General features: G+C 36.2%; 1 protein-coding gene across 1 annotated transcript in view; it reads left to right on the top strand.

The window, feature by feature from the left end:
• The first annotated feature begins 6,911 nt into the window (after positions 1-6,911).
• LOC128141208 (protocadherin Fat 4-like) overlaps positions 6,912-14,479 on the top strand; it is a 28,091-nt gene continuing 20,523 nt past the window's right edge. Inside the window, exons 1-8 of the mRNA XM_052785817.1 lie at positions 6,912-7,874; positions 8,932-9,057; positions 9,194-9,451; positions 9,766-9,864; positions 9,971-10,143; positions 11,139-11,287; positions 12,211-12,518; positions 13,234-13,503. Of these exons, the coding sequence (XP_052641777.1) occupies positions 6,912-7,874; positions 8,932-9,057; positions 9,194-9,451; positions 9,766-9,864; positions 9,971-10,143; positions 11,139-11,287; positions 12,211-12,518; positions 13,234-13,503 (2,346 nt within the window). The remainder of the gene's footprint in view (positions 7,875-8,931; positions 9,058-9,193; positions 9,452-9,765; positions 9,865-9,970; positions 10,144-11,138; positions 11,288-12,210; positions 12,519-13,233; positions 13,504-14,479) is intronic.

A 14,479-nucleotide genomic window follows, 5' to 3' on the forward strand; every position in this document is an offset into this window, starting at 1 on the left:
ACACCCACATGATATAAAATTAATAACTAAGAACAATTACCTTTTGATAGTTTTATTCCTAGAACTGGATTTCTAGAAATGGAAAAATCTGACAGGGTGAGAGTTCTCAGGTTAAAAATGCTTAGACACTACAAAGCACACATAATAATATTCTGCTGTATTTTCCACTGAGAAATGTCTGTTTCCTTACAATGTTTCTTATTTTCTTCCTTCTCTTGGGATGCAGGAAAAAATTGGAAACAACAGTGATACTGCATCGTTACTAATTAGTATACAAGATTATGATACATTGAACCCCTATTTCAGTCAATCAGTGTACAATGGAAAAATCAGTGAAAATCAGGTAAAAGCTTTTCACTGAATGCTGCAAATGTAAATAGGTTTTTCCTGTCCACAGTGCTTTACTTTCAAGGATTCTTCATCATTGTGCAGCTTAAGATGGAGGGCTGCTTTGTTTTGTGCTAACTGGTCAATTGTAACGTTATCAAGTGTAGACCTCCAAGTACCAGGTAAGCAAGCCATGTATTATATGAAGCATAAAACTTTATGCCACAGAAACAGATTCTTTTGTGTTTGGAGGAAAAAAGAAAAGAAAAGAAAAAAAAGAAGAAAAAGAGCTAAACAGGTGCTGTAACAAGGCTTTTACTGTAAACTTGGAAGGGCAGTTGACTACCCATTAGTCCTGGAGTTAGCTGCCTCGTTTCAGTTTTAAATGCTGTCATTCCTTCATACTTCGTTGCAATCAGGTAAGCAAAATAAGAATCTGAATTGTAAACTGTGGTTTATATTATATTGTAATATTTTTTTTTCTATATAGGGTGGAAATTGCTGGGTGGAATGTATTTGTTTAACTCAGACTTCTGTATGTATTGACCAAAAAAAAACCCAAACCCCCCTAAACCCCCCACAGTATACCAGAGTAATCCACTAAAATTAAAATAGTTAATTATCATCTTTATTATCCCTACTTTTTATCGTTATCTTCACGTTAACATATTTTAAACCACATATGCTTTTGATGTTATACCTTTGGTGTTCCTTTTGTTAGGAGTTCATCTTTAATTGTCTGAAAGGAATCATTTTAGAGCTTCTAAAATGTTTTATCTTTTAAATAAATTACTGGTTTTATTAGGGCTGCAGTGTAGACTTGTGTGTTGTTTTCCGGGAGAGGAATGGAACTGAAATATTCAGTGTTCTTAATATGAATCACATCAGTGACTACTGCTTCATAGTCTGGTGTTTCTCAAACACAGTGTGTCCATCAAGTATTTTGGTCATCATTTTACTCTGTAAAGAATGTATGGTGGAGAGAGAATTTTCTTCTGGACGCCAGTGATTAAATATATGTTTCTTGTTTCTTTAATCAAAATTGTGACTTATGTAATGAACAATTTTAAGTTTTCATGTGGTTTTTTCAAGTTAATCAGGTTAATATATGTTTTCTAGTTGGGTCCTCTGGCTATTCTCCCAGAGAAGATATTGGCTAAAGATGGAGACACAGGTATAAATGAAAAAGTAGTTTACAGCATCAAACTAGGTAAGAGCTTTTGTTTTCTTCTAGACATTCACACAATAATTTATGATGTCTGTGTTACTGAAGACAAATAATAAGGAAGTGCAGTGTACAGTCAGATGTCTTAACTGCATACATCTTCACTACAGTGCTGCTCCATGAGCTAAATTGGCTTAATTTCAGTCATTATAGCAGGGTCCAACTATCTTAAAAATGCTTAGATGTTCTTAACCTCCCTCCAATAAACAATTCCTGATTCAAAGTGTAATTCAGTTTAGAGGCTTTCATTTCATCAAAGGTCCATTCAGGACCATCTAGAGAGATCAATTCCATCGTGAGCTTTACCTCCTCCTGACAGAATTGCTAAAAGCTCATGAGATGCTTAATTTGAGACCTTTGAAGTGTGAGTGAATTTCCTAAGAATTGTTTTGAGGACACAGTGTTTGAAAAAAAGCCTTTTACCTGCAAAGTCTGTTCATTTTTGCTATGTCTGAGTAGATAACAGTCATAAAAAGGACAGATCAGGCTTACTGTTTGGGTTCATTCTCATTAACCCATTGCAATTTGTTGCTTTTCAGTGAAACCCTCAGCCTATAGCAACACCTTTTTAATCAATGCAGACACTGGAGTGTTGGAAGTAAAGACTGCAGTTGACAGAGAAGAATGTCCATATCTGCTTGTGGGCATTCAGGTAGTGACTGTTTGAGAGTTCAGTGTATTAATATTGAGTCTCAATTTCATAAAATAATATGTGAATCCATGTTGCTGTTAATAGTATTTCTCATACTAATGTTAAAGGGTGGTTTGTATCAAGGCTCCATCCTGCCATTTAAAAAGCAAAATAAAGGAAAACTTTGTTCATTGAATATATGCAGTCATGTCATGTCCTTGTGTTAAGCTGGAATGGCTCACTGTTATCAGGGTATGGAATTTACAGCTACCAACTCTGTTTTATAGGCAACTCAGCAAGACAATATTTTTAAAACAGCTGATGCAGTAGTTCTGGTTACTATTGAAGATGTGAATGACAATCATCCAGTATTGTCACAATCAAGTTACAATGTCTCAATTCTAGAAAATTTCCCAAATGGGATGGAAGTTCTTCAAGTAACAGCTATTGACAAAGATGAGGTAAAATGACAATGATGTTATAGTTGCTACAAATACTGCACTTCTGAAGTATAATATAAAAAGCATTTGCATTATACAGCTATGGTGAAATAGATTCCCCCCACCCGCCCCAACTACATAAATATGCTTAAGCAAAACAAACTTAATTTTACTTCTTTAAGGGGTAGAGTACTGCAGCCAAAGAATAAATTTTAGCCGTCTCTGAAAATCCTCTGGTTTGCATAAGGTCCCAAATATGAAAGTGCAGAAGTGCAAAATGGACACCCTCAGCCTGCATGATATATTTCTTCCATGTTGTTTGCTCTTCTCCCTTTTTGTTTTTGGAATGGTAACCTCAATTAAACCAGAAAATTAAATGCTCTCCACCTGGAAAATAAGAAGAAAACATCCTAAGGGACTAGTTCAGTCATTGTCCTATTTAATAACAAATATCATTACTGTTTGCAGGGAGGCTTCCAGGGAATGTTCATTCTCACTCCAGCTGACAGTCCCTTCCAGCTAAGTCAAGCTGGGATCCTAACTGTGAGGAACTCCACACTGTTGGATAGGGAGAGAATACCATCTATTCACCTACAGGTATTTAAAAATAAGCCCACTCCTTTCTGAAGCAACCCAAGGCAAACAGATGATATCTGATCTGTCCTGGCAAGAAGCTGACTCTCTCATATGCACCAGCAGCTAATTTGAAGAATTAAATCCAGATTTTCACATTAGAGTTATCTGGAGGGAAATACCAATAATGATACAGTTTACTCAGCTTGTAATTGTCGTTCTTCCTTCTTACTACTCACAGAACATGCATTTGACCAAAACAATAATTTTACTGCATCATTTTTAAAGGTCACTGTTAAAGATCATTTGCCACCTTACTATGAGGTACACTCTACAATCAACATATTGTTGCTAGATGAAAATGACAACAACCCAACCTTTAGAGGTACACCATATAAACAAGATGTTTTCATCAACATGACTGCAGGAATGTCCATTCTTCAGGTACTAGAAGTACTAAGTAAAAATGACATTTTTATGAGTTGAATGTATGCGTGAGTCCTTGCTTAAACTTATGTAGTGGCCCAATTGAATAGGGGATCTTTCCTGAGCTCCTCTGAGTTCAGAAACAATCCACCTTTCATTTAAAAGCTTACACCTGTTGATATTCCATAATCTCAGTGTCCTGGATGCTCTAATTGTATCCGAGGTCAGGGAACAAATTATAAAGAATTTTTGTTCTTGATCTTAGATGCTGTGCACCATCTTGAATTCCACAAACATAAGACAGAAAATAAGATTCTTGGATTTAGTCGTTGTAAAATGTTTAATGAAAACCAAATGTTGTTAGAGTCCAGAAATTGAAATAATCATAAACATTTTTTAAAAGCTGCTGAATGCTGAAGCATTGTGGATAATTTTTAGATACGATATATTTTTTGTAAGATAGTAAACCAGTTAACCAAATAAAACAGGAAACCAAGATAAAAATTGCTTGAGGACCTGAGATATATAGGGAGTCACTATCAAAACTCATACCCAGGTGTACTCATACCCAGGTGTACTGATTTAATGGCTTCTGATGTAATCTCTTGAAAAATCTATGTCCAGTGACTTTGGAATTACTATGAAACAAGCTTTCTGAGATACAAACTTGGTGTCATTCAATGAGTTCCACAGGGGCAGGATTTCACTCTTGCTGCTGGAATGATATTGTGTGTGCATCAAAGAGCAAACATTCTTACTGAGGTTTAAACCAGGAATCATATAGGAAGTAGACAGTCAGTCAGTCAAAGGTACAACTGAATTTTACTGTGGCTATATTTAACTGATTTTTATATATATAAAATTATCCAGACCTGTTATTTGCTATAAATGAGAGGGAAAAAACCCAAACCCATAACTAATTCTTAATTATCTGCTACCTGAATGATTTTCTCTGGAAACTACACAAGAATAAGCAATTCTGTGTTACTTGATAACAGCACGAGAAACCAGAGTAAATTTTTTTTTTTTTTTCTCCAGGTTGCTGCTGCTGATCCAGATGATGGTATAAATGGAGAGATAAGCTTTATCTTAGCTGGTGGCAATGAAGATGGATACTTTGAATTGGATACATCCACAGGACAAATCAGTTTAAAAAGAGTAATCCCATTAGGAGTCAACCAGCTTAAGAACTTTGTCTTGTGGATAACAGCTGTTGATGGTAAGATAAGATTTTAGTACAGGTCAATACAGCTATTCCTGGTGATGGGTTTTGGTTTTGTTTTGTTTTTTACTTGAAGGAATGCTGTCAAAATAGATTCCCAGACATTATTTTTAAAATACCATATATTTTTATCTGCTCTTGTTTGTTGAAGATAAGAAGAAAGCTGTCTTATTCATCCAAAGTAATTGCTGCATCTGTGGTAAAACTCTGCTTCCTGCTGATGCTGTTATATCAAATCTGTTTTCTTTATGGCTATAGGAAGAACCTGCAAAATAACATACATCTCACACCTTCCTTTAACTTAATTATTAATTTGGTGTTGCACAGCATACAATACAGAGATTCAGGCACAAGCTAGGAATTTATAACACAGTCATCAGTCAATGGGGAGTAAAATAAAAGTAAAATGTGATGAGTAACTTGGTCTTTGTTTGCACATCCATGTGAGTATTGAAAAACTAAAACGGAGATACCAAAGCCATTTTTAGGATGACCAGCACAAATGTCATTTCCTTAGCCATATTTATTGAGGGTTTCTTTGTTTTAAAAGAGTAACAGAGAACTCAGCGAACATTCATGATCTGAATAAGGACAGAGATAAATGTAACTTAGGAATGGTATCCCACTCCTGGTAGCATGAGCATACAAAGTGTTTTTCAGCCACCCAATTTTCCACTGGTTTGGTCAGTAAGAGCTTTGTGTCTTCAGATTTATGGCCACGTGGATAAAATGGGTACTGGGCGAATATGGTTACAAAAGAGATTCATCAGTCCATCCTTTGTCTGTCTGTCTGTGCTAATATTGTTGTATGTATTCAGGTTCATATATTGTAAGTGTAACACCCAATACATGAAACTCTGATCTTGGTTAGGACCTCTCAGCAGTACCATAATAGTACCAGTAAGGATTAAAAAAAAAAATCAGTACCAGTGGAAAATTGTACTTTTTTTCCTTTTTTTTAGGCAGAAAGTATTTTGTGCATCTGCTGCAAGATTGTTTTCTTTTGCTTGCAGGTGGGACAATTCCAAGAAGTTCATCAGTGCCAGTACAAATCTTTGCGGTTGGAGATTCCAGACCACAGTTTATTCAGAAAACATATAATGTGTCTGTGGAAGAAGAGCTAATCAGTCCTGTTGAAGTAGCAAGAGTAAGAACAACTTTATTCTATCACTTGTACAGGACATGACAGCTATAAGAAAATCCTGTAATATATGTGCCCTAAATATCTATATTCTCCTGAGTTAAGGATAACTAGATGTTGTGTTTTCTTTTCTGCGTATCAGGCTTCACATACATTACATACTGACTACATCCCTCAGATGAAGCCTGTTGCCCATGATGCCTATTCCTTCCATTGCAAACCTTTTAAACAGCATCTGCTACCATTTAACATTTTAAAAAAAAGAAAACAAAACAAAACCAACCAACTTTCATGTAAACTTTCATGCTTAGCCCTTTGTTGACTTTGGACATTCTCCAAAGCCTGTAGTGGCCCAAAGGCTAGGATAGGCAATATTCATTCGTCTGTTGGTGATAAATCTAAAACCCTGAGACATGATATAGCTAGGAAATGGAGACTTCCCATCAGAGAACTGTCATAAATGTATTTTCAAAGAAGGCTTTAGGACTTGCTCCTCATTTTGATCAAAAAATGCTCAGACAAGCAGGCCACCGGAATGCAGTGTGATAGCTCCTTCTTACATGCAGTTCTGAAGACAGATAGATGGGAGGTCTGATACCAAAGCAGTGAGAAGATAATGCGTTTTAGTGTTTTGATTTATTGACTTCCTGAGTTAAACAATTTTTCACTTTTTTCATATAAAGAAAGGCAGAACCAAAGGTTAAAGTGCAGTCTGTTATTTTTGTTATGTATTATATGTATTCACTTTTCTGTATTAGTGATGTTCCAATAAAAGGCAGTCCTCTCCAGCTGTATTTTTATGTATATTGTGGCTTGATTTTAACTTCTTTTAATGAATAAGATTAGTAAAATGAGTTTGGACATAGTTCAAACCATTATTCTTTTTTAGACAGTGGTTTATTGGTTTCAATTCATTTATGGATAATATGCTATATCTTACACAGGTAGAGTATGAGTCTTTAAATCCCCATATACCAGTTAGGTTTCAAGTACTGACGGAATCTGCTACATTTGACATCGATGTCAGAGGAATCATCTCAACAAAAAGCAAACTGGACTATGAATCCCAGAATAATTACGTACTAAATATTTCCTTGTCAGATGGAAATGCTACTGACTATGCTACAGTGTTTATCAAAGTTACAGATGTCAATGATAACAGTCCTGTGTTTGGTATAACCAGCACTACCATCACCATTCTGGAGAACATGCCAGCTGGAACTAGTATTACCAATGTGTCAGCTACAGATGTGGATGAGGGCTTTAATGGATTAGTGGTTTGTACTCTGAAAGGTGGAGAAGGAAGAATAGATATTGACACCTCAGGATTAATTTTGTTGGAAAAGGAACTGGACAGAGAAAAACAAGGCTTCTATAATTTAACAGTGATTGCCAGTGACCAAGGCCAGCCCATGCTGTCTACAGCTCTCAATTTGACAGTCATCATTGACGATGTGAATGACAACCCTCCAGTCTTCTCATCAAGTAGGTATGAAGTGAGTGTCCCTGAAGACAAAGTGCTTGGAAGGGCACTGCTGACAGTATCTGCTACCGATTTGGATGCTGGGGCCAATGCCCTGGTGAAGTACAGAATTTTTAGCCAGCAACCTCCAACCTCCTCGCCAGTGTTTCTTGTCAATTTGACCACGGGCCAGCTCAGCCTGAGTCAGCAGCTGGATTATGAAACCATAAAGCAATTTGAAGTAGAAGTGGAGGCATCAGACGGAGGGCAGCCAAGTCTCAGCGCTAAAACACTTGTTGTTGTGCGTGTACTAGATGTCAACGATAACCCGCCAGAATTTAATCGGGCAGCTTATGATATATTTGTATTTGAAAACCTACAAAAGGGTAGTCCTATCTACACATTCAGTGTTACTGACAAGGATGAGGTAGGTACCAAATTAATCTCATCCTCTTAAATCAAAATTACATGGTTTTCTCTATTAATCTGCAAAAAAGCATAGTAGTAGATGGGCAAAGGGAGATTCCTTAAACAGTTGGCAATAAGTACATTTTGGGTCACAAAAACTTCATCTTGCTTTCTATGGAGCCAGCAATAAAGCTTCCTTAACCAAGGAAGTTAAGACCTTGTACAAAATAGTTTACTGGCTGTATCAGAGAAGCTAGAGAAAGCTTCTCTCCCTATACATATGTAAACCAGGACAGAAAAAGTTGGTTGTTTCTGTGCATGTGCATATGAGATGAATGCATGTGTGTCACACCAGATAGAGAATAGTGTTGGGTTGGGTTGTTTTTTTTTTTTTTAAAGTTCTGTGTTATTCTTGTTATATCAAAGTAATCAATTCTGGTTTAATATTGCTTGGTAACTTGCTTCTATCTGAGAATATTTACTAGTGCATTTCTGTAATGCAGTCAACCTGCCCCTAGTATGAGCTTAGTCAGGGAGAAAGGCAGTCTGTAAAGCTGATACGGTTTCATCTTCCTTAATGGGAAATTACACAATTTCACTCTGCTTTATACAAAATTGTTTCTTTCTCCCCTTGTTTTATAAAGAAATTTTGTATGTAGCCATGGCACTGGGGAGCTGGTTTGGAGGAATAGATTTCTGATATCTATAATATTCTTGCTCATGTCTGTTTTAAAGAAGCATAAATGTTTCTCCAAGTTCAGACTCCACTGAACTGTGTGTGTGTTGCTGCTCCTCGCATCATGGGGATTGGTTTTGGAGAGCTTTAGGGAGGGAATGTGTAGGACACAAATAGGGAAGCCCACAGGGGCTTCCACAACCCCAGTTTCTGTTTGCTAAAGAAGTCCATTATTCCCATAGCTCAGGGTGCAAGATTTCATTTATTAAACCTTGCAAAGTACTTGTAATTCTGTAATGAGAAGTCCTATAGAAGTGTCAGGTATTAATATTAAGAAGATTATTTTCTTAACTTAAATATTCATCATTTTAATCTTAAATGAACTATGTTTTCTTTTTAGGCTGGCTTTTCTCAGGGACACTTCATTCATAACAGTACTTCGTTTACTGTGGATATCCCTGGAATACTTTCATTAAGGAATGACACAGAACTGGACAGGGAGACTACATCTGGATTCACTTTACAAGTAAATTTGGGGACAGACTCTGCAGCTTTGGATCATCTCTACTTCATTCCCTCGAACCCTTTTTTGTATCTTCATCAAATGGTTAAAATGGTGATACAGTCAACTAAAATTCCATTTTTGTTTCTTTCTTTGGCAGGTATGGGCAGTTGATGCTGAAACAAATGGGTTTAGTTCAAGTGCCTTGTTCCACATCACTGTTCTGGATGTCAATGATAATAACCCTGAGTTTCAGATGCAGCCATACAGTTTTGCAATTCTGGAAGGAAATTACATGTTGGGTGCTCCTGCTAGAGTTGGACACGTGACGGCTACTGATTTGGATGAGGGAGAGAATGCAGAAATTACTTATTACTTATCAGCTGAGGATGGGGATAATCCATATAGAATCCAACAGGTAAGGGTTTGGATATACTGAAAACAATATTTAGATACTGCTTTTCATGAAGTTACTTGACATAGTAAGATACATCAGGTAAAAAGAGTAGGCAGTAACCATTCTAGTACACATCAAAACCAGCACATGCTCTGTAGTTTGGAAATATAAATTGATGTCCAAAAACTAAGACATACTGGTCAGGTGTTGCTTGGAACCTGAACTGTGTTTGTCCAAAGGAGAACAGAAGATTTCAATCCCTTGTCTCTTTTGAGAACTCAGTGTACAAGAGTTATCAAAATGATCCATGCATTGAACTGTATTATCTTCTCTAGGATGGAACCATTTTCGTTAACGGCTATGTAGACCGAGAAACTAGAGAGAAGTATGAGCTGCTGTTGGTGGCATCTGATAACGGAGTACCTCAAAGGCAGGTAATAGAGAGGACCATGTTATTCTTTTTTTTGCAACTTCCTTTTATTCATAAATTTAAGTGTCTGTGCATTTTCTGAATCATGGTTTTCTCCTGTGACGCGCCAGAATTTCACGTATGTCAGCATTCAAGTATTAGATGTGAATGATAACCCTCCTCAGTTTACAAAAGCACAATACTTGGCCAGTGTACGTGTAGCAACAGCAAAAGAAGGTGTGCCTGTACTATCCGTGTCTGCTACTGACCCTGACGTTGGTAACAATTCTGTTATTTCATACAGGTAAGTTTCTGTGAGGTTAATAAGTATCTTTTGTTAAAGAAACAGAAAGGTATTTTTATTTCTCACAAAGTATTTTTATTGGTCATAAGAAGATAAGACCTGTTCATAGATATTTTACAAGTGCTATAATCAGCAATGATTTTTAAACTTAGGAAAAAGGACAGTCATTACTCTGTGGTTTATAGCTTATCAAATCATGATTACACCATAGGAAAGAGCATGCAATCAAATTATAAACTTAGCAACGGGAACTGAAAGCCAAGATTTGTTTGAATTTCTGAAATTTTGAATAATATGTTGGAGTTTCTGAGTAGGAAGTAAATGAATCTCTGAGAATGACTGTCTTTTCACACGTCTTCTGTTTGCTGGGAGGAGGAGATCAAGAAATGCTAACTTTCATAATGCACTATGCATAAAAAAAATAATCGAGACAGATTTTTGTACAAGCCCCGTATCATGGAAAATACCAGGGTACCTTGATGTGAAAAGTGTAGATTGAGAGCAGATGAATGGGTCAGTAAACTGTGGGTGTTTACAACTAGTGTCTTGAAAGAGGATACTCTTAACTATGAGATGGCATTCTACCTTAAAGACATTACTTTTTCTTGTGAGCAACCCGGTCACCTGTGAGAGTTTGCAGAACACTAGGAATTAGCAGGTCTGCGATTTTCAGATGAATGTCACCTGGATTTTTTATATTGGTGAATATGCAGCTGAGCGTGAATATACCTTCTATTCATGGGGAGATCAAAGGCTTGGGGTATAATGGGAACTGAAGGCATGAATGCTGTCTTTTTTCACGATGGAAGACATATTTCGAAATAAAAAGGCCAATATAGTTAGGCTAATGACACAGTAATTAAAACCTGTTGCTTAGCCATTCTTTATAAATAGGCAAATACTGTCTGTTGAGCGCTTGTTACAGAAGTAACAGTAAGTAGATGGTACTTCCAAGGTCATTAATATAAATGTTATACTGATTTCTCTTTAATCAGCCTCATGAACCATTCTGATGATTTCCATATAAATAACCGCACTGGAGAAATCACCCTCAGCAGTAACTTGGACCATATCACAGCTGACACAGTTGTTACACTGATAGTTATTGCTACTGATCATGGAGTTCCTCAGCTTACATCAAATGGTGAATGATGTCTTTTCAACCTTTTTTTTTTCCCCTTCCTACATAAAATGTAACCTTTGCAAACATTGAAATTTGAAATTAACACCATCGCTGTTGAATCAAAGTGAATTAGGGCTAGAATCCATGTTACATTTCAGAAATTATGAATATTTGCTTTTTATCCTTTGATCTCTTCCTAGCTGATCATATTAACAGAAAGCCTGGTTTATTAATCCTGATTAGAAACGCATTTTTTGTATTTCTTGCAGTGGTGCTTATGGTGCAAAACCCAGGACTTCATAGTAGTAGCCACTCTAAAAAGATGCATTAAAATAATATTGATAATGTGTGTTTCTCTTTCAGTTTTCCTTTATTTTCTTAGAATTAGAAACATTTAACAAATTAGAAACCGGCAAATAACCCTCAAACAAGTTTCTGCTCTCAAAAAATATTCAGTCACATGGTATTTTCTGTAACTTTGTCATGTATTTTTAGGGCCTAGCTTTGATTTATCATGAACAGGAGAAACAACTGATTTTCTTAAAATAGGATGAGTGGCCACAACAGAATTTGCACTTATATGATATATCCCTTCTCTTTTGTTACAAAGCAATTTAGTGTAACATTTTTGAGGAATGGGAAACACCTGCATATCCCATTAACTTCAAATTAGTGATCCTTGCCCTCCTATCTTGTTGAAGCAACACTGCTATGATCAGTGAGGTGGGGTTATTCTTGAACTTTAGGTATAAAAAGCATCATGTTTTATATGTTACATATTAACCCTTCTTACTATTGATTTTATTTTTTTCTTCTCATTCTTCTTTCCTACATGCCAGTTTCTGTCATTTTCTATTAGTTTCTCAAAAATTTAGGGAAAGAGAGTGCAGATCATGGTGATTTTAGCAGCAACCTCACTATTTTAATTTCTTTTCTCTCATTAGCCTCTGTGACTCTCTACTTGCTGGTAAATGACACTGACTTCGGACTGACTTTTGATAGCTCCAGCTACGAGTTCAGCATTCAAGAACATGAAAAGTCAGGGACTGCTGTTGGCTCTGTGAAGGCCCTGACTGGAAGCATAGCTGTACAAGTAGTGTACTCTCTGAAATCTCATAGTGACAAGTTCTCTGTTAGTGACCAAGGAGACATTGTGGCTCTCACCAGGCTAGATCGAGAAGAAGATGACCTATACAGCATCATTGTAGAAGCTGTTGATTCTGTGGTGCCACCCAATACAGCTGTTGCTTTGGTATAGTATGCTGCATTTTAAAATATTTTTTGAAAAGGAATATAAGATATTTTTAAAAATATATTAAAAATCAAGCAATATCATAGAATCATTTAGGTTGGAAAAGACCTTTAAGATCATCACGTCCAACTGTTAACCTAGCACTGCCAAGTCCACCACTAAACCATGTCCCTAATATCCAGATAAGTGTCATCTGTTATGTAAGCATAAGGATTTTGAGAGCCTTTTATTTAATTTCCCTTTTTTTTTGCCCAAGGAGATATTACAACCTTGAAATATTGTCAACTTCACAAATTGCATCACTTTCTGAGAGTTCCTCTGTGAACAACCCATAACCAGAGAAACTGATTAACGCCGAAACTGATTCTGTGCATAGTTCTGTCAAATCATGAGGTAGACGAGCCCCAAAGCCCCAGATTATTAATCCTGCTCATCTCTTCCAGCTAGAGTATATGTTATCTCACTTGTAGCAGCTGAGAATAAAAAAAATAAAAATGCTGAGATGCTGAAGTTGTGAAAATGGTCAAATACTGAAAAATGCTGAAGTTCTTATGTATCCCTTTGGTTTTGGGGGGTTTTGTTTGTTTGGATTTTTTCTTATAGGCTTCCATAGACTGAAATGAATCAAAATTCTCCTTTGGATACTGTTTCTACAGCTCAAATACTTGTCTTTTTCTTTTATTTCTTTTGTTTCTTTTTTTTTTTTTACATACAGGTAACTGTGAGAGTTAATGACATCAATGACAATCCTCCAGTTTTCTCAACATTGATTCAAACTGAACTATCAGCTCCTGAGAATGCAGATACTCTAGACTTGGGCGTATTTTCTGCTACTGATCTGGATACAGGAGTTAATGCACTTATAAGCTATTCTCTGCAAGATGATTTTGCTGGAATGTTCCATATTAACAGTTCTACTGGCAAGATGATGACAAAAAAACCCTTAGACAGAGAGAGGATGGACAGTTATGAATTGAAAATAATAGTAAGTTGACAAATTTGATGCAAGTTCACAAAATTCTCAACATAAAAAAGAGAAAATACCAAATCATCACAGAAAAACACTTAATCTTAGTGAATTCCATTAGAATTCATTAATGAATTTTGACCGTTTGTTATGTTTTGCACCCAGAGCTTTGTTTTCTGCTGTTTTAATTGGTATTAGTGAATAAATGACCCATGAACATCAGATCTTAAAGGTCATAGTCAGTGATAGCTTACTGCGAAATCTGCAAAGCGTTCCTGAGTCCATTTTAGACCATGCAGCTGCCATACTGCTGTATTGCTTTTACTGCTTTGCCAATCCTTATTGTTTGTCCCCTTCCCTCATTTTTTTAATTTTTCAAAATACGCGTACTTAGACCTTTTTAATATAGATTTCCAAGTTAAAAAAAGAAAAAAAAAGTTAAAGCATGAAGTTTCATCCAACATTCATGTGGGTATCTATTTATTCTAGCTGATTTCATTCATTTTTACTGCTATTGATCAGATAAATTATTGTGCATACAAAGAAGAGTTCCAGCACTGGCCATCATGTACAAATATATTTTAAGGAGATCTGTATTGCTAAAAAATAATTTAACAGGTCAAGGAACTTGTGGAACATATTCAGGACAGCAAGGAAGCATACTAAAAATTGAACGGTGTCTTCTGAAGATGTTAGAATTAATAAAAGTGGACACTTCTTAAGACTAATTGAAAATTGTGTATATGTACGTATAGATTAGAACCTTTCTATGGCAGATGTTCGTGCAATGTAAAACTGACTGTGAATTTGCCACATACTAGCTACTGTTTACGGCTAGCTTTGTAGACACTCCAAACCCTCAAAATGCAAGGGATTTCCATATTCTTTTAAATGCTACATCACAGATATGCATCTGTATACCATGGTTTTATGTTGATTAGTGCCACATCTGATCACATGACACATTTGACCTGGATCCAGGCTTGAGCTTTTG

This window comes from Harpia harpyja, chromosome 4 (genome assembly GCF_026419915.1).
Source record: "Harpia harpyja isolate bHarHar1 chromosome 4, bHarHar1 primary haplotype, whole genome shotgun sequence".
In the NCBI taxonomy this organism is placed as follows: domain Eukaryota; kingdom Metazoa; phylum Chordata; class Aves; order Accipitriformes; family Accipitridae; genus Harpia; species Harpia harpyja.